The 24610-nt window shown below is 33.3% G+C and overlaps 3 protein-coding genes across 3 annotated transcripts; all 3 read left to right on the forward strand.

The window, feature by feature from the left end:
• The first annotated feature begins 5089 nt into the window (after positions 1–5089).
• On the forward strand, positions 5090–7810 carry LOC129293364 (40S ribosomal protein S25). The gene is made up of 4 exons (XM_054931286.1): positions 5090–5206; positions 5332–5406; positions 5606–5740; positions 7467–7810. Exons 1-4 carry the CDS (start codon positions 5204–5206, stop codon positions 7578–7580), a joined length of 327 nt encoding a protein of 108 aa, XP_054787261.1. The 5' UTR covers positions 5090–5203; the 3' UTR covers positions 7581–7810.
• A 4398-nt stretch (positions 7811–12208) lies between these two features.
• Positions 12209–15591, forward strand: LOC129293060 (uncharacterized). Its single transcript, XM_054930865.1, has 3 exons — positions 12209–13257; positions 13606–13655; positions 14868–15591. The coding sequence occupies exons 1-3, from the start codon at positions 12365–12367 to the stop codon at positions 15542–15544; spliced, it is 1620 nt and encodes a 539-aa protein (XP_054786840.1). The 5' UTR covers positions 12209–12364; the 3' UTR covers positions 15545–15591.
• Positions 15592–19106: 3515 nt separating this feature from the next.
• On the forward strand, positions 19107–20125 carry LOC129292117 (uncharacterized). Its single transcript, XM_054929639.1, has one exon. It carries the CDS (start codon positions 19143–19145, stop codon positions 20010–20012), a length of 870 nt encoding a protein of 289 aa, XP_054785614.1. The 5' UTR covers positions 19107–19142; the 3' UTR covers positions 20013–20125.
• The last annotated feature ends 4485 nt before the right edge of the window (positions 20126–24610 follow it).

Consider the following 24610-nt stretch of genomic DNA (forward strand, 5'->3'; position numbering starts at 1 on the left):
TATATGTACAAACATATCCCTGAAGCCTCAATTAAAAAAAGTTTTGTATGAATGCATCTGACACACTATCAGCATAATTATATAATTATATATATATATATATATATAGATTTATATTTAATTTTACTTTTCATATAATTCAAAATTTCAAACTTTTTGTGAAAATTTTAGCAACACTTCCCTTAAAAGTAGGATATCTTGAGATCTTTATAATAGAAATTTTTACAATATACATCTAGCAATATAGAGCTCTACTCCTTAGTAACAGATAGATAACATAACAAAAAAAAATTAGAATTATAACTATAGTTAATGTGGAGTAATCTAAATTATATTTCCAAAATATTCTTAATGAAAAGGAAGATATTGTCATGGTTGAATGTTTATGTTGAAAGAAAAGGCATTTTCAAATTGAATATTAACCCAGCTCAGCAAAAGTCCTCCAATGGTCAGCAAGACATATAATATTAGCTACACTATTTAAGACCAAATTAAATATTTTTTAATAAATAACGTCCCAATCATAACATCTTGCATAATCAAAGTGAATAAATTACAACATTTACATAAATTAAAGAGAATATAATTTAATGTAAACAAATTTATAAACTCAAAATAAAAGTTTTATATAACTTTAATATTAAGAAACTTTAAATCTATAATAAAAAAATTTAAGATTTGATCTTGACAAATCAAAATGATTAAATAAATAAATAAGAATAATAATATTTATTAATTAAAAAGCATTAAGTATGAAATCACCAATTAATTAAAAGTTCATATTTCTAGGAATTTATCATAATAGTTCATAAATGTGGATACATAGTTTATAAGGATAAATAATTAAATATGGCTTATACCATGAAGATAAATGTGGACACACAATTTTTGAGAATAATTAATCAGACGTGTTTGAAGCTATAGAACAAACGTGAACACACAATCTATAAGGATAATTAATTAGATGTGGTCGAAACAACGAAACAAACGTAGGTATGATACCTACGAATAACATATGTGAGAACATAGTTCACAAAAATCAAACTAGCTAGTCATTGACCATGACATATTAAGGGCTAACGAAACTATCGTTAGTAACCAATTTTCTATATAAAATTTCCTCCAAATTCATTTTCAAATATGTAAGAAAATTATCACTATTAAAATACAATTTTCATTCTAAAAATTAAACTCACATGAATAGTATAAAATATCAATCCTTCTAAATATACAAATTCATGACTAATATCCCATAAACTTTATTACAAATTTTTATTATTGTCTTTATTGAATAAAGTACTACTAGAATTTGTAACGATATTTTCATCAATCTAACAGAATGTTGTAACTTTAAGTGTTAGAGTTAATTAACAATAGTAATCAACACTAGCAATACATTGATACATGTAAATTATTTAAAATAATATTTTGATATAAATAAAATTTGGAAATAAATTGATTGGACATTATCTATTTACCTACAATGTTTCCAAGTACCTAAGGTTTTCTTCTTTTAACTCCTGTCAAGATCCTTTTCTTCCTCACATTCTATAAGAATATGAATAATTGAAACTTTAATTAATTCCCTATAATTTATAAAAACTTCTTTCCACTTCTAACACAATTCCAAACAACTACAACCATTCAAAATCCTAAATTTCAAAATTAATCTCTTAAAATTTGTCCAATTATCATCATTTATATCTCTAATTTCTTCAATATTGCTCAAGCCAAACCAATTTATTTACTTAAAATATGATTATCTCTTAGGCTTTGCATCAAGCACCTTAGGTGCATTATCCAATTATTCATTTGAAACTTTCTAACCTTAAATCTCTTGTTCATCAATTTATTAATAACCATATAATTCTCAAGAATTCAACTTACATGTTAACTTTATAATCAAATTCCCTTACAAGGTTCAAATTGAGTTCATTGACCAATAGCATCCAAACTAGACATATTTCTTCAAGAGTTAATAAGATATTAGAAATACATATTAAAGCAAAATTCTCCTAATAGGCATTTTATCGAACACTTGTCATACATTTATTCTCAGACTACTCATCTCCCACAAATTACAATATTGATGTTGAAGCTACCAACCCAATTCCAATCATTTTGATTAGACTTTAAAGAAAATTAAATCTAATTCCTCCTTCTTCCAGTCCTAGTACGAGAGGATTTATCTACTAAAAATCATGTTCAAAAACTCAAGTTATTGATCAAGCTCATTTAACCCCCTCATAACTCGCACAACAGTAACAAAATAAATAAAAAATCACAATCAAATTGAATAACACACAAAGAATAGCAAAGAAGTGAAGGATTGGAAGCTCCCCGCCTTATATTAACCATGACAAAGCAGGGAAAGGAGAAGGACAAATTTGTCACACTGAATAGAGGAAGGAAAAAGGAACCTCGTACATTGAACTATAGCAACTTAGATAGGAGAGAACAATTTTCGACGGTAAAAAGCAAGGAGGAAGGAGAAAGAATAGTGGCACACACAAATAGCAAACAAAGACGACTAGGGGAAGAAAACTCATAATAGAATTTCACAATAGCGATGAACAAAGCTGTCATACCTATCAATGTTAGTGAGCTAACTGGCAGAGGAGGAAGAAGAAGAACTGACAACAACCCACTCAAACACACGAGTAGAGGTTGAACTGAATGATGGTAGAGCAGGGAAGAGGAGATACTCACAGTAGCAGCAACGAACGACACTGTAACACATTTACGCTAGCGACATTGAAGACTAAAAAGGAAGGATGGAGAACACCGGTGGAATCCGAGAAGAGTTGAGGTTGAAGGTTTAGGAATCTCAAGTCTATCTTGCTCTTTTAGCTCTTATAAAACACACAAATTGGATTGGGGAGGAGAAAATAAATCTAATGGGGCCAAGGATCTTATGGTAATTTAAACAAGTTGAAAGGTAAAAAAAAGAAAACCTACTCCTGCCTTCGTGGGAGTCGAACCTAAAATCTTAGATCTAATCTCAAGAATACTTGCCACTAAACCATTAGTCTGCTTTGATGAATTGACCCCAAAATATATAAAATATATTTAACATATCTTGTCATCAATTTTTAATTGAATAAATTTTTTTTCTTGTGTTATTATAATTTATTACTACCTCATCAGTAATTTATAACTATTACTATAATTTTTTACAACTATAACTTTTTATGTTCAATAGTTGAACCAGTCATGTGTTTTTAGTAGTTATAGAATCACTAAAATCAATTTTGTTTTTTTGTAACTTTTTTTCCATAATTGAACTTGATCTCTTTGTTTTTAACAAACACATTTATCTACTAGAAAAAATATTTAAACTTTTCTGCAAACTGCCAAATCTCCTTTTCACTATTCTATACCTAGCGGCTTTTATCATAGAGTAGTCTAAAAATTGAATAATGAAAACTAAAACTTAAATTTATGAAAGCTTAAACTAAATAATGAAATCCTATCAATTGATTTAGATAGGACCTTTAGTGTGCAAAGCAAGTATAGGAGCAATGACAAGTAGTGTCAATTACAATCGATTGTGAAGATGAAGGAGTTGCTTGTATAAACAAGACAAAGAGGCATTTAGAGGTAGTAATATGGGTCAAATCTAACGAGTCAGCCCAAATAAGTTTGAAAATTTAAAAAATTTTCTTTACTTTATGGCTTATTTAGGTTGCCTAAATAAATCTAAAGAAATTCAGGCCAAAGGCTGAGCCTAAATTGGCTGAGCCTGAATATTTGAATTTCTTTTTTTATTATTTATAAAATAATATGAAGATAGTATAAAAATTAAAAATATTATTTTTTAAATAAAAATTGAAATTACTTAAAAAAATAAAATAATGTATTCAACAAACTAGGTATTCGTGCTTGTCTAAATAAACCCAAAAACTTGACAAGTTAGAGTCAACCTTGGTTATATGAATTTTTTTATATATTATGATATTTTAAGTTTGATCAAAATAAGCATAATCTGAATTGAGTTTGGTTAAATAAGTATGCCCCACCCAAATTTTAGGCTCCAGAAGCATTGATAATAAACAATTTTGTAGTCTTCAATTGGCGAGGAAAAACAAGGTAGAGAAATTGTTGATCACAATGCCATGGTGAAGAAAAAGAAGAATGCGGCAAAGTACTCATGAATAAGCAGAGCATGCATGAGATTTAATTGAGGGTGAGGGGCATTTTTGTCATTATAATTTAATAAGTAATGATAATATTATTTTTGTATTTTGATTTTAAATTATAAATTTAGCTATGATTTTTAAATTTTATAAAATTTATTAAATAAATTTTACTTCAAGAGATCTACATATAATTTCCCTTCCTATTGAATTGTTATTTCGAGATGCTTGAGTCCTTTTTTGCTCATTTTTTTTCAGCTTGAGATTCTAAGAAGTCAAAGCCCAAATGGCCCATCCCAAGAAAGGAAATGTTATAACAAAACCCAATGTTTTTTTTTTGTGAAATTCAATTAGAGTCGGAAATTCGGTTGGGTTGAGCTTATTCAGGCTCGATCCGAATAGGTTGAACCTAAATAAACCTGACTCCTTAAAAAGCTCAAATAGCTAAACTTAATCTGAACTTCAGAATTTTATTTTTAAAATTATTTTTAATTAAATTTTTTACTTTAAAATTAATTATTTTATTTTTTAAAAATATTCTTAAATTATGTATAAGACTCAAATATATGGTATTTTAGTATAAAATAACAAAAAATTTAAATAATTAATTAAAATTTATTATTTTTTATATATTTTGTAGAAAAGTAAAAAAATTATTCGGGCATTTGGGCCAAGCTTGAACCTTACCATGCTTGGCCTGAATTTTCTCTGACCTGTAGCCCGAATATAAAAATATCATATTTTTTTAAGTCTGATTTTAATTTTTTTGAACAAGTTTTGATTAGCTCGTCGGATTTGACTTGAATTACCGACTCTAAATTCAATGGACATTCTTTCTTTCATTCTTTTTTTTTTTTTTAATGAAAACCCAATGGGCATTTTACTTATTACTTACCAGAAATAAATAAAAATGCAAAAAGAAACGACGTCGGAGAGTATCTCTTCAAGGCTTCAACATCCTCCTTCGTATAAAACAAAAACCCTAGTTCACTGTCTCTTCGCCTCCATCACCTCCTCTGCCTGCTCGTCTGCTGAATCGGAGATCATAATCTCTCCGAACCGAGACAATGGTGCGAATCTACTCCTTTCTCAGATATCTATTATCTTGTTAACGCCAATGTATGACCCTGTGTTAATGCTATGATTCTGTGTTTCTTCCTCTGTCTCTGATGGTTCTGTGCGGTGTTGGTTTCAGGCTCCCAAGAAGGATAAGGCTCCTCCACCTTCCTCGAAACCCGCCAAGTCTGGCGGTGGCAAGCAGAAGAAGAAGGTTCTCAAATTTTGTTGTTAATTTTTATTTTTTTTAGCTCCGAATAATCGTTACAATGCCAATTTTTAATCCCAGGTAGAGGGGCGCGTCTAGCTTTGTTTTTTGTCATCCTTAATCAGTATTAGAGTTTAGTTTTCTGGTGATTATAGTTATATGGCAGATGGTTAGGAGATACTAAGGTGAATTTTGTGTTTATCAGAAGTGGAGCAAGGGAAAGCAGAAGGAGAAGGTGAACAACATGGTGCTATTCGATCAGGCCACCTATGACAAGCTCCTGTCTGAGGCACCAAAATACAAGCTCATCACACCTTCCATTCTCTCTGATCGTTTGAGGGTACGTCTTTTATTGCTGCCTTTTTTCTTTATTATGCTGGATTATTCATTTTGATGAGATCGTCTGTTGTTGGTGTTATTTGAGACATTTATTTTCATGTGTTTGAGTCGTCTTATGAGCTTGAAGCCTCGGATTTACAAGGTTGCGTTGGCGGTCTTTTTGTGTGTTTCTTCTGGTCGGCTGCTGCATGTCTTAGATAATCCTGGAGATTTTGTCGAATTGTCACGGCTTGATTAATTATTGCATGGGGATTTTCTATTTATATTTTTCTCTGAACTTACCAATAAGATTTAGTTGGATGTTGGATGTTGGATGAGCGAAGCATTTTAAAAACCATGGTAATTGTAACTTTGTGAGAATGGTAGGTACTTGTTATCTGTCGAGGAGTTCTGGTTTCATGTTGAGGATAAATGGACAATGTTAGGTTGGACGTGGGAGAGTTATGCTATGCTTGGCTGGCGGGAGAAGTGAGAAAGTGGGGGAGAAAATGGCTGCTTGGCTACGGAAAGAAAAGTGGGGGGAAAATAACATATGGGATCCACATATTTTTATCTCTAACTTTTCTCTTCTAATTTGAGGAGATTTTAGAGAGAAATTTTCATTTTTAAATTTATTTATCAATTTTTCCATTGCCGCTTCTTGTTTCTTTTTATTTTTATCATGACATTTATAGTGGAGTCATATTTTGATCATGAACTTTTATTAAATAAGCTGCATATTTAATTTTTAAATTAATTAAACTAATGCTAATTTTAAATTTTCAAGTTAATTTTCAGTTAAGTACCTTATATTGGTCGTAGTTTCAACTTTTAATATTATTGTATACTAATAATTTAATAAATAAAATTTTAAATTGGATAAAATAATTTTTAATTATGTTTTTGTTCAGTCAATAATATATGATAAAAATTATTATATATAAATATATATAATTATAATATGTTAAAATGTTAAATTTTATTATATAAATATTTTTATAAATAATAAGATTATTATTGTTCATATAAAATGAACAACTTTTCTTTCGTCCGAGTTTTCTCTCGCTCAGCCAAGCACAATGAGAGAAAATTGCATCCCTTCCATTTTCCTTTCTTTTCATTTTCTCTCCCTCCTATTTTTCTTTGTGAGCCAAGCACAGCATTAGCATTTGAAAATTCTCTGATCAGGTTGCTTGACACAAGGACTATGATCCTGTGGACTCACTTAATTGTCGCCTAGTACACATTCTTGATTATAAAGACCACTGACATGGTTGCTGCCCCCGCTGACAGGGTTTGTGGTTAGCAATCTAGAATTTTTTTTTTCTATGCTGTGTATCTATGCTCCTTTACTTTGGTTTGCATTTTGCACTCTGACAAGTTACGTGTTTTGGTAGCATTGAAAGTTGGAATATGTTCTTGCTTCTAACTTCATTGGTTATGTTTCGAACATTTCTGCTGTCTTGTGTTTATTATTTGTTATTGTTCATATGCTGGGACTTTCTCCTATTCATTCTGTGAGGCCAGCAACGAACACTATTGTATCGTCTCTGTTTTTGCAAAGCAAATGAAAGCCCCCCTTTCCAAAATGCCTGCAGGCATAAGCCCAATAACTATGTGGAAGTCAATTGGTTACTTTACATGTGTTCTGCATCTTACAATTGTGAATGATTATCATTATCCAGTGATGAACGCTACGATTAATATAATATTTGAGCCTTCCCTCATTTTTTGCATTAACATTTCAGATTAATGGATCACTAGCAAGGAAGGCCATTAGAGAACTGATGGCTAGAGGCTCAATTAGGATGGTATCTGCACATGCAAGTCAGCAGATCTACACTAGGGCTACAAACACCTAAGTGCTTCTTGTCATAGGATACGTAGTATTGGCGGTTTTGGCTGTATTTTTGTTCCTTTTTTCCCCGGTTAATGACACTTCCTCTTGTTATATTGCGTCAGTACAATTATCGTCTGTTTAAATTTATGTGTCTCTGATATGGTTTTATTTATCTCTTTAGAAGCGCATTTTGATTGATGACTGTACTATCATAGTATCATCCACTTAATTCAATCTCGCAGTTTGTTTGTTTGTTTGTTTTTTTTTTTGGAATCCCCAATGTGATGGAGGTGCAAGTTTTTTTGACTTTAGAAATGAGGACCGAGCCTAATTAGCAGCCAAGCCCTGATGGTTTCTGTACAGTCGTTCACTCGACTTTTATCAGTTCCCTCGAACGATGTCAAAGAAGCTTCTCTTGCTTGAAGGCAATGTTAGGTACAGGAAAAGTGTTTTTTGAAAAAAAAGAAATAGGAAAATGTATTGTCTTATGATTGCTTTATGATTTAAGGCAATGTGTTCTCCGATATTTTCTCCGAGAAAGCTACACTTTTTCGAGAAGTTCTTATCAAATAAGAAAATCACAGAAACAGTTATTCACTTATTTGTTACTAATGTCTAAGTATTCGTTCAATGGTCAGCTAATAATCCAGGTGCTATTAGTAACATAGTATGGAGATGATGAAAATCATGTTGAACGAAGTCGAACTGAAGTTGAGCAACGAAAAAGCTGCTTTTACCCGCGTTTCGGTGAAATATCGAACCTGGAAAAATGCTAAGGAAAACACTTTGATGATTAACATTTCTTAGGAAAGCACTTTGATTTTCATTTTGGCCAATGATACTCCCTATAGGTTCCCAAAATTTCAAGGACACATCCCAATTTACAATATCCTTAGACTTGTAACTTGGCATTTCTTGATCTTCAATATGTACTCGCTCTTATTTTAAAAAATGCCCTTGTCGTTCACCTTGACAGCAAGATCCATTAATTTATTTACTAATATTATTGGTTAAGGGTAATTTTGGAAAGTTGATTATTTTTACGTTTAGCTCATTTTTAATTGATTTTCTTTTTCTTAATAAGGTAATTAATAAGGTCTTACAAAAAAGATCAAATGGGGCAATTTGAATTGTAGATATTAATTCAAACATCAAATTTTTACCATTTAGTCATGTTTTATTACTTTTAAGGTTGTAAAAGTATTTTGCTGGTCACAAAAGTATTTTGTCGCGTTCTAAAATTTTAGTTTACAAGAGCATGACTTCAGGTTCTTTTTTCATTTCACTGAAGAATAGTGACAAAAGTCTCAGAGTTCTCTCTTCGACAATTCAGTCGTTGCTAAAGATTGTGGAGCAATAGGTTTTACATGCTCCTCTTATAAAGTTTTTATTTCTAGTGGCATATTATATATCAGCACACTGTTCGCATTCTGCGTATTTTAACTTCAATATATTAAATTCACAATCCTGATGTCTCAAGTCTCTGCTCTAATATGACATCACCCAGCCGCGTAGTAACATAATGTAAAGCATCTTACAAGCAAGTCAGCTCAATGTGACCAGAAGAAAGCTGATAACCAAGGTTTCTAAGTTGCTGTCAATTGTTTTCCTGTAGATGAGAGAAGGGTTGGTGACAGCTTCTTTCGTTCTTTTAAACACAAATTTGCTGTCCCTCACCATTGGAACAATCTCAAAAACAATTAATAACTAGTATGTGTGATCTGGGGGTTTGGGAACATTATTCAGACATGAGATTCCATATATCACCGATTGTTTCCAATCTTGATATTTAAAGATGAAGAGATTCCTAGGTAGATGAGCAAACTTTAGGGAGGCAACATATTATCCTGTATAGCGTTAGAAACCAAAAAAGAAAGAAATCATGTACAGAAGATCCCAAAAAGCTATTCTAGCTGCATATGATTTTCTGCCTCCTTAACCCATACCATTTGATTCATTTGTCATGACATAAATTTGTTTAGCTTGAGATGCATGCATAGTAGCACAAAAATCTCAATCAAAATGGTATTGTAAGCCAACCTGGCAACAATTGAAGAGGAATATATTCTTTTTGTCTCCCACAACTGCTCTGCTTTCTCTGTGTGTGTGTGTGTATGTATCTATATATATATATATGGTAGCAGCAGGATCCCATAGTGTCCAAGACTTGCATGTTTACTGTTCTCTCAAAAATTGTGGGTTCTCAATATAGCTGCAAGTATGAAGACCTCTCAACACAATCGATCCAACAGCGTGCCTTCTGCATCTCATCCTCTCATGTATATCACAAATTGAAGAGCATTTGCAAAGATTGAAGTCTTCTGATTCCACTTCATCATCATCATCGATTAGCCAGCAGCTCAATGGCTTGCAGGATTTGCATGGCTATGTCACTCAGATAAAATTGCCAACCACATGGTGAGCCTTGGCACAAGGATGCTGCAAAATCTGGGTTGATGAACTGCTAGAAGGGTCTTTGAGGATCTTGGATATCTGCAGTACTTCTAAAGATGCTTTGCTGCAATCAAATGAAAGCATACATGAACTCCAGTCAGCAGTTCGCAGGAAGAGATCAGGCGGGGAAGCAGCGATCACAATTGATGCTGAAAAATACTTCTCATCAAGGAAAAATATGAAGAAAGCAATCAAGAAGACCTTGGAACATTTGAAGAAAATTTAGAAGGAAGCCTTTCTAAGTTCCTCACACATAGAGACTGAATCTTTGTCTATGAATAGCAGCTTGAAAGAAGCAGAAGCTGTCACTCTAACCATACAAGAATCCCTTTTATCTTTTATCTCTGGCTTGAAGACACAACCGAATCAGAGAAGATGGTCAATGGTTTGCCTGTTGATGCAGCCTAAAAGAGTATGTTGTGACTCAGAAAATTCAAAGACAAGTGAATTTGAAAAGGTGAATGCAACATTGCAGTCTCTCCTATTTCACAAGTCTCAATGGTGTACTAGTTGAGGACTTCCTGAGTCATATGGAAAATTTGGAGTTGTGCATTGAAGTTTTAGAGGGAGGCATTGAGCAGCTTCAAAGGCAATTGATTAGAACAAGAGTTTCTCTTCTGACCATCCCCATCATATACTGATTTTGATATGAGAGTTCCAAACTTGTTTATGAATGTAACTCAACAATTGTGTCAAAGGATATATATGTAAAGAATCCAAATTTAGCTTTTTTTTTTTTTAATCTTTCCTATTATTCCTCCTTCTTCCTCAAATACTATCTATGCCATATCTCAGTTTTGCTTGTCTATCAGTTCGATTCTCCCTGCAAAATAAGTGAAAGACAAAGAAGACTCGGGGCAGAATAAGTTTTACCAAAAATTATCGTTTGTAAGACACATAATTAGCATGTGAAGTTGGAGCAATAATGTGGAAAATATGGTCAATAATGTTTATCAGTTTCTTATTTGAATATGAAGATATTGTGAAATTCAAACTTGATATTTATAGAAATTATGATTTGCCAACCTTCAGCTACTCTGATTTCAAATTTTAGACCCATATGATGCATTGAGTCGGTGTGTTAATCACAACTTCCAAAGCTATGATAGGTGAACAATTATGAAAATCAATTATTGGTCTCAATTATATGTCATGGGCTCATATTTCAGAAGCTGAATGCAATGAACAAAGTGTTTCTTGTCTTTGGGTTATAAGGACAAGCAAATCAAGACCTGATTTCCTCACGCTATCTTCCTGCATTACAAAAGACACAAGCACAAACAAACGTACACGCATAAAATTATCGGCTATATAAATAACATGAAAATAAGTAGGGTGTCATCTCACGAGAAAGGTAAATCAAATATCATGACGTAAATATTTTTTTGTCTTTTTGAAGACATCACTAGATTAAATGAAACCAACTTCGAACCTAAAACTAAAATCCAACACTCAAAAGTAAATAAGTTGTTCACATTGAAAAATCTTTGGAGTTTGGGTATCATTAATGATTGATTAATTAAATCATGTGTAATATTTTTTAAATTACAGCCTAAGTCTATTGTTTTAATGATCCCTTGTTTCTTTTCCCAAACAAGTTAGAAACTTCACAAAACAAGTTAAAATACAGAATTTAGAGGCATAACATTAATGCAAAAAAGATGGGGATGTCATAGGCACATTGAGTTCATAAAATCCGTTACTTTCATTGCACATAATCTTAATATATGTGGATAAAATTCTCATTTCTTTTTTTCAGATAATTTGAATGTTTTGGAATTAAATTGGTAGTACAGATAAGGATGAGAAGAGTGATTATTGAAATCCATATCTTGTATTGATTCCCCGAATCTGGATTTATAATTGCCTCTATTCCCATGTTAGTGGGTCTAAAACATTATGAAATACTCAAATTAATGTTAGAAGAAAGAAAACCCTATACAGAAGGAAATATCTTAAATTATTAGATGCAACTAACATGTAAATGTCATTGTCCCTCGTGCAATGTATAATAATTAAGTATAAAGATACAGCGCACCTGATTAAAAAACTGGCCTTATCTGATCATAGAAGTGAGAGAAACAAAATAATAAGGACAAAATATATTAAAAATGGGTTTATGAGCTGTAGAGATTATGGTGAGAGATTAAGATAAGGAGATATTGCATCCCAAATCCATGGCTGTGCCTAGATCAATCTAGGTTGTTAGCACTTAGCAACATTGGTGAGATTCATGAATTCTCCTATGCCTTGATATATACATATATAGCCATTTCCAGAAGAGGAAGGCAAATCAGTGATTCAATTCAACATTTTCAATTTCAAGACCTTTCTCTTCTCTCGAGGAAAAAAATGGCAGCCTCTGTATTAAATAAAAAATCCCACAACCATGTTCGTTCTAATAGTTTGCCATCAAAACCCCATCCTTTAATTCTACAATGCCATGAACACTTTTCTCATTTTGGGGCCACAGATGCCACTCTTTCTTCTTCATTGCTCAGCTTGAAGCTCAATAACCTTCAGGACTTGCATGATTCTATTGAGAAATTAGTCCAACTTCCCCTTACACAAGAAGCACTTGTCCGGGAACATCAAGAGAAATGGGTAGATGAGCTATTGGATGGATCTCTAAGGGTCCTAGACGCATGCACATCAGCAAAAGATGCCTTGCTGCACACGAAAGAATGCACCCGGGAACTTCAATCAATTATAAGAAGAAGAAGAGGAGGAAATGATGTGGAACTCGCAACTGAGGTTAAGAAATTCTTGACCTCAAGAAAGGTGGTGAGAAAAGCAATCTTCAAAGCCCTAGAGAGTCTAAAGGGAGTTGCTGCAAACAAATGTTGTCGACTTGACACAAACAAAGATCATCAAACCATGACCTTGGTTAGCTTGTTAAAGGAAGGTGAAGTGGTTACTCTTTCAACATTTGAGTCTTTGTTGAACTTCATTTCAGGTTCAACACAATCAAAGCCAAGCAGGTGGTCTTTGGTTTCAAAGCTAATGCACAGCAAAAGAGTAGTTTCTGCACAAGGAGTTGAAGATGAGAATGAGTTTGAAAAAGTTGATTCCGCATTGCAGTTCTTTGTATTTAACATGACAAGCAAGTCAAACAACATCAATGATTTGCAAAATAAGTTGGAAAAATTGGAGTCTTGCATCCAAGATCTTGAAGAAGGACTTGAGTTTCTTTTCAGGCGTTTGATCAAAATTAGAGTTGCCTTTCTCAACATCCTCAATTACTAGTTTAATGTACTAAGGGGAGGCATTAAAGTTTTGTAAAGACATGTGAATTATTTTCACTTAAGCAACCATAGAAATAGAAACTGTACTACATCTATTTGTTGAAATAGAAACTGATTGTCTTACTAAAAACAATTATTATTCTCAATATTAAAGTTTTAATATAGAAGATAATGAGAATTCAAAAAGGTTGCTCAAAGCGAAAAGCCTATTACTTTGTTAGCAGTGAATAATCAATAACAGGATTTTCAAAGTTCTCAAGCTTTTTATAACTTTATCGCTTCATCATAGGTGCTAATGGATATGTTGAATCCCTGCCTTATAGTGTTGCTAAAATACTTTTTACTCAGCCTCCCCAGTGCAGAACAGAGTTTAATGCAGGCTTCTTGTTTTGTTTTCTGTATATCTTCAATAGTTTTTCCTTCATAACAACAACAACGGAAAAAGAACCTTTGGCGTAACCTTTCCTAAAGCAGAAAGAGTTTTAGTATTTAGCTCCCCAATTGCCTTTCCAAAACTATTGCAGGCTTTTTGTTTGTTCCTTGTATCTCTTAATCAATTTTCCCTACAAATAATAATAACAATGATGATGATGATAGAAGTTAGTTTCAAGGGAAAATACGCAAGTCATAGACAATTGCATTTGGGATAATAAAAAGTAAAACCATGAAACCAAATTGATCATTTTTTTACCTTATTTTATACAGTTAAAGGCATCATTAACGTCTTGCATATCCTTAATCATGGATTAATTTATTTAGTATTGTATTGGGAACAACAATGTATTAAGTTTAATCTTCATGATTTCAAGTAAAGCAGGGTACCATGTGCATTGGCTTGAATATCAATCATTTGATATTAAATAAGAAACAGTGCATGAACGTCGGAAAAAAAAAAAAAAGATCAACCATGGTGATGTGAATATGAAAATGTTCCTCAAGAAGAATAAATTGCAATAAAGTAATAAGAAAATTTAACAACCAAGTGGTATCATATGACAGAAACTGTTCCTCTTTCTCTTGGCATAGTATCATATTGATGCTAAATATAATGGCCTTCCCACATGGTGTTTAAAATTTGGGTTTTTATATCAGATAGATTTTAAGATGCAGGAGACATATAAGAGGAATCCCATCTGGGGAAGTTGCCATTGCTGGAGAACTCGTGTGATTCCCAAGTTTAAGACTGAAGGATGAGTTGGGAAGCTTGGTGTCTGGGAGGCACTGAACAAACAAAATGCCATCTTAGGTTTAAGATCCAAGTCACGGTGACTTTGTGACATTTGACGAGGAATATATTCTTCTTGTCTGCCTCTACTTGTTTGCCATATATAGAGAAGATTGCTGACAATTAGAACTTAGTTTTGAACAAATTATACATACAACCTCTTAGCCATCTCTTTTTCTGAGAAGAAAAAATGACAGCCATTGCCCCAAACACAAAGAACTCTCTTCAAATTCGTTGCAACAGCTTGCCTTCTGCATCTCACCCTCTTTTATTTCAATTTGAGGTGCATCTTAACAGATTAAAGTCTTCTGAATCAGCTTCTTCTTCTTCTCCTCTAAGATGCAAACTCAGTGGCCTGCAAGATTTGCTTGACTGTACTGATAAGATGCTCCAATTGCCAATGGCTCAGCAGGCCCTTGCAAGAGAATGCAGCGACAAGTCTGTGATGAACTGCTTGATATTTCTTTGAGGATCTTGGATATCTGCAGCAGCGTTGGAGATTTCCTAATTCAATCAAAAGCAGGCAAGCATGAACTTCACTCAACCATTCGTAGAAGTAGAGTTGCAGATAATGGAATCACAATTGAGGGAGAAAATTACTTGGCTTCAAGGAAGAAGATGAAGAAGGCAATCCAAAAGGCCTTTGTAAATGTCAAAAGGACAAAAAATATTTGTTCTTCAACCATAGAAAACGAGGAGCTGGTCTTGCTTAGAATGTTAAAAGAAGCAGAAGTAGTCACAGTGAGGACTTTAGAATCTTTGTTGCACTTCATCTCTCATCCAAAAGGGCGATCAAAGCAAAGCAGATGGGGAACAATCTCTAAGTTGATTCAGCAAAAAAGAGTAGTTTGTGATTCTCAAGAATCAATCACGAACGAATTTGTTGAGGTAGATGCAGCTTTGAAGTCTCTCATCAGTCACAAGTCTACATCTACCGACAATTTCCAATGCAATTTAGAAAATTTGGAGATTTGCATTCATGATCTAGAAATAGGAGTTGAGAATCTCTCAAGGCAACTTATCAGAAATAGAGTTTCTCTTCTCAATATCTTCAATCACTAGTATGAAAAAAAATATATTAAGAATAACCTTTGACAACCAAATCCAAATTTTCCCCATGAGTGTCTCATACTTGTACATGAATATGACGAGTAATATTGTTCTTTTGCTGAGTATTATGTTATCTTGGTATCACTTTGTGGCTATTTGATCACATTCTTTATCTCTAATTTATTACCTGAATTTTTTTTTTCAATTTTAAGATTAAATATAAACATGAAAATTATAACCAGTAGGATAGCCTCCAGTAATTTTTTTATAAAGTCAACCTGTTAACATAATGACTTGTTTTACAAACACGGTTCTAGCGCACAGATGAGGGAGGAAGAGCAAGAGTTGAAGATGATACATGGAATTAAGCCATAGTTTGTGTTAAAGCCACATGGTATTCAATAAATAGGGTCAATGGAATCAAGGCATCCATGCCATATTTTATTGCTCTCACGTGTGTTATTAATTCAAGTTTTATGTGCTATAATTGCAATAAATAACGCGGTGGTTGTCATGTCACTCGTGCATAGGCAATTAATATAATACAGATATGGTTGTTGCAAGTTTGAACAGAAATATAGGATTCTGTGAATCTTCATTAGTTAACCTTCACCGGATGCATTATATGAAATTTCTTGTCTTCCAATCTATCTGTTCAACCCAAAGTCAGTTCTTAGATTTTTAAGGTGAACACTGAACTGGTGATTTCTAATCATAATTAAATTCCCTCCTTCGGATTATGTGGAGTGGTAGAAAATCAGAAGCAATGAGTTTTATATCTTCTTTTTTTGATACTGTTCACTTGCAAGTTATTCATCTTAATTCAATAACGCAAAAATGATGAAAGGTATAATGGCGGAGTGACCGAATTTTTTCAAAGTCTTTTTATTTCTCTTGTTTGTTAATTAATAGTTCAATACTAAGAGGCCGTTTGATGAATCCACTTTTAATAGTTGCAATACTTCAGCGATTCTCCAAGTGCCAAAGGTGTTTTGTCTAAAAAAAAAAATAAAATTCCAAAGCTCATTTAAAAAAGTACATGAAGAAAAAGTCATAAAACGTCCTTCTGTTGAACGTTACTTGCTTTTTTATATTTGAAACTTGAGGGTTGGGAATTAATGTGCAAGTTAAAAATATGTAACCAACTTTTATTTTATCATGCCTTGGGTGCATTTTTAAAATATATTTTAAAAGCTCCTAATTTGAATGTTGAGTGAAAGGACATTGAGGGTATTTTCAAATAGACTTCTAAAATGGGCTTTTTGAAAACTTTTCAAATCCAAACAACATCCCAATATTATCTCATTTCAAGAGGACTTTGAGGGATGCAAACAGTAAAACCAAACGGAGCCTAAGTCACATGGCTTGAAATGTTGTCATAATAGCTGCACCTAGGTAGTCAGCTGCTACTTCTTTAGTATAGTGTATTTCAACTCATTGAAGCATGACATAAATAGTCACAAAAATATTTTTTCATCCAGTTTGGCACCTCAGAGTTGCAAATCTAGATAACTTAAAATGGGCGAGAGTGATCATTCATTAGCCTTATCTACCACCAAAATCCTGTAGCTGGCCAAATCATGTTCGCAAAGCCTTCATCACTATAGCAGTTCCTCTATCATATAGTTTAGAATAGTCTTCTCCTAGTTCCACACAATTTGATGTTCCTCCCACGGTTCTTGTTCTAAAAATGCATTCATATTGAGCAATTGTAATGAGCCTCATGGTACCTTCATGATCATATGATTTTGGTATCCTGAAACTTTCACATTGTGATGAGCTTCCTGGTCCTCCACTGACGGCTTCACAAGCCTATGTATCTCAACCAGCTTGTACCTAAATTCATGATATTATTCTCGTGTAAACTTAACACCTTTGAATATATTTGTTCATCTTCTATACTGGCTTCATGTTTATTCCTCCCTTCTCTTCAACTTCAAGCGTGTTCATCTTCTATACTAACTTGCATGTCCTGGCCACATCTCATTCTCTTCTAAACCAGGACTTCCTGTCTCTCCCTTCCAGCATCTATAGTTTCAGTATAATTCATAACTTCCTCCTCTGTGGACTCAGAAGCAGATACCATGAAAGATTGTACAGAGGCACCACTGGCAACAGCATCAGCACCTGATGCTTATCCAAGCCCTATTTCTCTTCATATTCAAGAAATGCAATTCATGTCATGAACCATGTGGAATGGAATACTTGAGAAATCACCTCTCCTACTTCCTTCTTGATTATATAAGGGAGAATCACATTGAAGGATCTCTCAAATAAATTATTCACAAACAAAGACTAACAAGTCCCATTCAAGAAAAAACAAGTCACATTTTCATTTTAACAACAATTCATTATGTATTAGTCCTTGTCTGTGAATAATTTTTTTGAGAGGTTCTCAGATGTGATTCTCCTATTATATAATCACTAGTTTGCATCGTGACAGGGATTGAAGATGAAATCCAAATTGTACAAGTTACTAGAACTCTCTAGTCTTCTTCACCACTCTAAATTACTAAAATTTCATCTGATAATGGATGATTAGAAGCCAAAGCAGAGAAGGCAGAATAATTCTTAAAGGGTCGAATACCTCAGAATCTGTACAAAAAAGCAATATACTGACAGCCCTTTCTGCATTCCATCAGAAACATATGCAAAGGTCAAAGGTAGGGCATGCTTTTTTCTTGCAATCTCTCTTCAGTCGCATAGCTTGGCACTTCTTTTGATGTTTTTTTTTTTTGCTCTTTATAGTGCTTGTGTGTCTCCCCTTGTCTTTTCTTTCTTTATTTTCTTAAAAAAACATATAACATGAATAGTTGGAACGAATGGCTCCAACAAAAACATGTTGTCCTGTGACAATTTGTCCCTCTTATTAGTAGCATCATAATACATAATATTGCTACTTGTCCATCTTCAGTAGTTTGCAAGATTTTTATGAGCATGATTTCTCTGCTTCTGTATCATTATATTATAATGACTATGTTCCATCCTAGTATGACAAAGCTTATATTGAAACAGAAAGTGGAAAAGTGCCAGCCTCCTGTTGATGACCAGCCACTTTAATTAATGGACACTGAATCGAGAAAACTGCATAAATATCGCCATCCATATATGACCCTCAATCTCTGAACAAGAATAGATTCCTATTACAATCTTAAACCATATTTGTTGGAACTACTATTCATTCAAGTTCGTTGAATAGAGATTATTTAATGATAGAAACAGCCCTTCCCACAGACAAAAGATCCATATATGATGCTCACTCCAATAGTATGCTTCGCTGGTACACACAGTTTTAGTTGAGATGGAGGAGACATTGCCAAGGAATCCATCTAAAGCACGTGGATTCTTGTGATTCTCAACCCAAAAATTGATGAATGAGTTGGTCAGTTTGCTATGCGGGAAGCACTGAGAAAACAATACAATGGAAGCACAAAGAATCGTGTTAATGTGATATTATTGCATGCCCACTTGGTGACATGTGAAAAGAATAATATTCTTCTTGTCCCCCTCTATTCTTTGGCTATATAAGAAGATGCCAACCGCTGAAACTCTCAAGTTTAGAAGAAATTGCATTCTCATCTCCAAGCCTTCTATATTCTAAGAAGAGAAAATGGAAGCCATTGAATCAAACCCAAAGATCTCTCTGCATACACGCACTAATAGCTTTCCCACCGCACCTCACCCCCTTGTATCACAATTTGAGGATCATCTGAACAGATTGAAGTCTTCTGATTCTTCCTCTTCTTCATCTTCTTTAAGGTACAAACTCAGTGGCTTGCAGGATTTACAGGACTATCATGATAAGTTGCTTCAATTGTCAACCGCCCGACAAGTCTTTGCACAAGATTGCAGCCAAAAATGTGTTGATGAACTACTTGATGGGTCTCTAAGGCTCTTGGATATCTGCAGTACTGCTAAAGATTGTCTTGAACAGTCAAAGGAGTCCGTGTATGAAGTTCAGTCAGCCATAAGAAGAAGGGGAGCTGAAGCTGCATTCACAGTTGGGGCTGGAAATTATTTGGCTTCAAGGAAAAATGTGAAGAAAGCAGTTCGAAAGACCTTGGGAAACATCAAAGAAATAAGAAATCAATTCATAGTTTCGTCTGCAACCAAGGAACATGACATGCTAGGCATGCTAAAAGAAGCAGAAGCAGTCACTGTGAGCACATTAGAATCTTTGCTGTACTTCATCTCCGATCCAAAGGGACAGTCAAAACAAAGCAGATGGTCAGCAATTTCCAAGTTGATGCAGCCAAAAAGAGTTGCTTGTGACTCTCAAGAATTAAGCACAAATGAATTTGAGAAGGCAGATACTACTTTGAAGTCTCTCATCAGTGGCAAGAAAGCATCCATGGACAATATTCAAGGCCATTTGGAAAACTTGGAGATGTGCATTCAGGATCTAGAGATAAAAGTTGAATGCCTCTCAAGGAAACTTGTCAGAACCAGGGTTTCCCTTCTTAACATCTTCAACCACTAGTTACATAAAATATCTAGGATGACCTCGGACACTCCAATTCATTTTTTCCCCATGAGTGTCTCATAGTTGTACATGAATGTGATTGATAATACTGAGCATATATTCTGGGATCATGTTTGGCTATTCGATCATCTATCTTCCTTCTAACCTTGCAAATCTCAGTTTTTCCATTTTTGTTCCCCCATAAAGAAAAGCAGAATCTTAAACCTATATTAGTATAAAATAAGGAGAAGAGTAATTAGGGAATTATATGCATGTCTCCATTATTATTAATGTATATGTATATATATAAGGGAAAGATATGCACATGTTATGTGAATGAATTAATATTCGACTTATTTGGTTTTTCTGTCTGTTGTCATGTATAAGTTAATATTCATGAGTTGTATTGTATCCTCTAACATGTATATGAGAAGCAGGCGCAGAAATAAGGGTGTGAATAGTGGTTTCTATATAGTGTTGTAAATTGATTAAGTATTAAAATAATGTATCAGTTAACGTAATATCTTGTTTTACAAACATGATTTAAAGTTTTAACACACATAAAGTAAAATGAAGAAGGGGGAAGGAGGAGAAAGAGTTGAAGGTAAGAAATGGAAGCCATAGATTGCATTAACCCCGCATGTTATTTCTGTTTTAGCGTCAAATGGAATCAAAGCATCCATATCAAATTTTATTTTTTTTTTATGGAAAAAAAATATGGGCGAGTCGTATCAAATTTGATTGCCATCACATGTATGCGTCATTAATTCAAATTTTTATGTCCTATAATTGCAATGAACAACATGGTGCTTGCCATGTCACTTGAGCAAAGGGTGATTAATATAATGAGAATACGTATATGATTATGGCAAGTGTGAATAGAAATATAAAATTCTAAGTTGGAGTGTTCCTGAGCAAGAGACATTTATTAAAATTTCTGAGATTACGTGTATATGAATCTTCATTAGTTAGCCTTCACTAATATGCAGTATATGAAATTGTTTGTCTTCCGATTTATCTATTGAGCCCAGCCTCCCCCCCCCCCCCCGGGATTTTTAGGGAACACCGAATGGAAGAATTCTAATCACTATTAAACATTAATCAAGTTCTATGAGGCACTGATACTTCAAATTGCTTCGCATGCTTGTTAATACTTCTTTTATACATATCCATGTGCCAGAATGTTATTTTTTAATTTATTTTTTTTTCTTCAATAACATAAAAATGTTGATGAAAAGAATAATAGCTGTAAAAAACACTCTAATTTTAAAGCTTCAAATTAGAAAATGACAAATAATGAAGATCCGTGTAAACTACAGTCTTCATAAATTGAATAGTCTTATTACTCCAAGCCTTCATCATTCTTGATATCACCCTGCAATTGGTTCAAACAGAGCATAAAAGACAGAAGTAAATCCCAAGTAATGAAACAAGGTGAGAACTCTCTGGAAAAACCATAGTCTGATAAGTAAAGCCAATGTTGACGACTTGTTATGCCATTTAAATCACAAGATTTTTCAGTTGAATTCAAACCTCTCTAAAATACCTGCGAAAATTGATCTCAGTTATCATTTGCCTGTTTGATGCTCTTTAACATAAAACAACCACTGCTTTGAGTAATTGTTCTACTTCTATGAATTAAGACAATGCAATATGATCTCCAATATTCTCAATGTCGAAGTTTACCAATGCATTGTTACCATAAGAAAGAATAGCAGCAACAGCAACGATGTCCTGTAAACAGCAGCACATGTCAGGAGCTAGCTCCATTTTTCATAAACATGATGTCATGTGGGAACTTCTGCATCCACTTGCCTAGCTTGGATCCTGCGGCCGGGAATGATTCTTGGATATGTTATTCCACTCAAATTGAAATTAACTACAGTACATGCAATCTGCCCAATTAATTCTATGGGGCCGAAAAATCAACTGATCCTTACAATAATCACATTAAATACAAACATATAGAAAAATAATTCTAGAATTTTCACACTCCCTTTTAAGTTGGATTATAGATGTCAGTGAAGTATTCAAACTTGTTCAAGCTAGTCCTTTTGTGAGAATGTCCGCCATTTGTTCTCTAGAAGGAATATAGACTAATTGAATTAAACCTTTATATATCTTTTCTCTTATAAAATGCCTGCTGATTTCAACATGCTTCATTCTATCATATTTAACTAGATTATATGAGATGCTAATGGAAAACAAACTATCCGAACAAATAGCTTGCTTGGATTCGGCCAAAAATCGATTATTGAGCCAAAATAATTGATTTTTGGCAAAATTTATCCAAACAGCCACCAAAGTTAATAATTTATTGAGCCAGAATCACATTTTGAAATAAACTCTAAAAGGTTGCTTATAAATTCAATTTTATTGTTAAACAATATATTTTACTTATTAAATAAAGTTTAACAAATTTAATAATATTAAACACAACTTTGTCAATAATTTAATTTTAAAAAGCAATGTCCTTTTTAGTAATTTGTATAGATAAAATTAATTTCAATACTAAATAGATTGCGTTATAACATAATCAATTATAATTAAAATCAATTATTTTTATAATTAATTATACCTAACTTAAATCTAAATTGGCCTAAAGTCTTATTGGCAAGTTCACACTTTTGTTCAAGCATCAATAAAGATCTCCACGTTTCTTAGGACGGGGACTAGTGAATTGGAGTTATGGCAGAAATGGTTATGACATCCTAACTTTCATTGTATGTCTTAAATGTTTCCTTTCATTTGCGCAAATAAAGATTGTTCCAACGTTTATTGTGACTCCTGCAAAATTTCTAAGCATCATCAAACATCTTTTCCTCCAAATGAATATCATGCGTCTCAGCCTTTTACACTCATCCATAGCAATTTATGCGGTCCTTCTTGTACTCCTAATTGGACACACTCTGAATACTTCATCACATTCTTCCTTGAAGGCAAAATTGAAGCTTATCAAGCCTTAATTGATTTTTACCACATGGCTCAAACTCAACTTCAAACTAACATTCAAGTTCTTCACAATGATAATGGTATTTGTTATGTTGTCGTGAGTGGACATAAAACAATGTAGGAGAGGAGCGACTGTCTAGGAATAGAGGAAGAGGAAAGAATGATAAGAGCACTTGGACAACCTAACAGTATTGAGTATTTCATTATTTCTCAAAGATCATGGCATTATTCATAAAAGTACTTGTCCTTACAGTCCACAACAAAATGAGATTGTAAAAAAAATAGACACATCCTTGAAACTACTCAGGCTCTTATATTTAGTAGTAATGCACCAAAATACCATCAGGATGGTGCTATTCTAATTGCTACTTTTCTTTCAAAACACCTATACGAGTCCTCCAAACCTTACCAATGAATTATGGGGAAGTTGATCAATCTTTGTCATACTTGACTTGATATTTCCTTGGTAGTGAGTGTAGTTAGTAAACACTCTCATGATCCAGGGCAAAAACATTTGGACAAAATCTATAGGATCCTTAGGTACTTGAAGGGGTCTTCAGGATGCGGCCTCTTGTTCAAAAGGTTTGACAAACAAAACATGGATATCTTTACTGATTCAGACTAGACAAAAAATCCACATATAGATGTTGTACTTATGTTTGGCGCTATCTTGTCACCTTGAGAAGTAAGAAATAGTGTAGTTGCAAGAAGCAGTGCAGAAGCTAAGTTTATAGCAGCTGCACTTGAGACTTGTGAAGGTAGGTTTGGTTATAGGAGGTTTGGAGGACTTGTACGGGTTTTCTGCAGGACAAGGTTTTGCTTGGCAGATGATTATAAAATAAGCAGTCAAAATACCATCATCCTGATGGTATTTGGGTACATTACTACTTAACATAAGAGCTCGAGTAGTTTCAAAGATGTCTTTGATTTTTCTTTTTGCAATCTCATCTTGTTGTGAGTTATAAGGACAAGTACTTTATGAATGATGTCATGATCTTTGCGAAAATTGACAAAGCTTTATTGAAATATTTAATACCATTATCAATGTGAAGAATATGAACGTTAGTTTAAAATTGAGTTTGAACCATGTGGTAAAAATCAATGAAGGTTTGATAAACTTCAATTTTGTCTTTCATCAAGAATGCCCAACTTACTTGTATATGATTCTCAATGAATGTGATGAACTATTTAGAATGTGTCCAAGTAGGAGTACTAGAAGGATTCCATAGTTCACTATGGATGTGTATAATTAGGAGTAAGAGAAGTGTAACATTTCAATTTAAATTTTTAAAATTATTTAGAATTAATAAAAATTTGAAAAAATATTTTAAGGTAAATAAATTAATTAAGAAATTTTTTTTTTAGTTTAACGTTGGATAAAATTTCAAGTTAAGGTTTTTAGAAAATGAAAAATAATAACAAAGAAAGAAGGGACCGGCGTGCATTAGGTTGGGCGAGGGAGGAAAATATATATATATATACATATACATACATGCACTTACATAAGTAAGGGGGTTGGCGTGGGGCCACCCAATGTATATTTTTCATTTAATTTCTTTTCCTTTTTTATTCTTCTCCAGCAAGTCACGACAGTAAAGGAGGAAGGAGAGAAGAGACACAGTGGTGGTTCTTGAAAAGATTTTGGGATAAGATTTTATACTCAA

The sequence above is a fragment of the Prosopis cineraria genome, unplaced genomic scaffold (assembly GCF_029017545.1).
Source record: "Prosopis cineraria cultivar Desert tree isolate PC_DT_omini unplaced genomic scaffold, ASM2901754v1 PC14, whole genome shotgun sequence".
In the NCBI taxonomy this organism is placed as follows: Eukaryota; Viridiplantae; Streptophyta; class Magnoliopsida; order Fabales; family Fabaceae; genus Prosopis; species Prosopis cineraria.

Bases quoted from the DNA above. Each gene is read 5' to 3' on its own strand.
- LOC129293364 (XM_054931286.1), top strand. The intron at 5,407-5,605 runs GTTCTCAAATTT...TGTGTTTATCAG, and splicing joins GTGGCAAGCAGAAGAAGAAG to AAGTGGAGCAAGGGAAAGCA. The intron at 5,741-7,466 runs GTACGTCTTTTA...TTAACATTTCAG, and splicing joins TTCTCTCTGATCGTTTGAGG to ATTAATGGATCACTAGCAAG.
- LOC129293060 (XM_054930865.1), top strand. From the start codon at position 12,365: ATGGCAGCCTCTGTATTAAATAAAAAATCCCACAACCATGTTCGTTCT. The intron at 13,258-13,605 runs GTTTAATGTACT...CTTTTTACTCAG, and splicing joins CTCAACATCCTCAATTACTA to CCTCCCCAGTGCAGAACAGA. The intron at 13,656-14,867 runs GTATATCTTCAA...TGTACTGATAAG, and splicing joins GGCTTCTTGTTTTGTTTTCT to ATGCTCCAATTGCCAATGGC.
- LOC129292117 (XM_054929639.1), top strand. From the start codon at position 19,143: ATGGAAGCCATTGAATCAAACCCAAAGATCTCTCTGCATACACGCACT.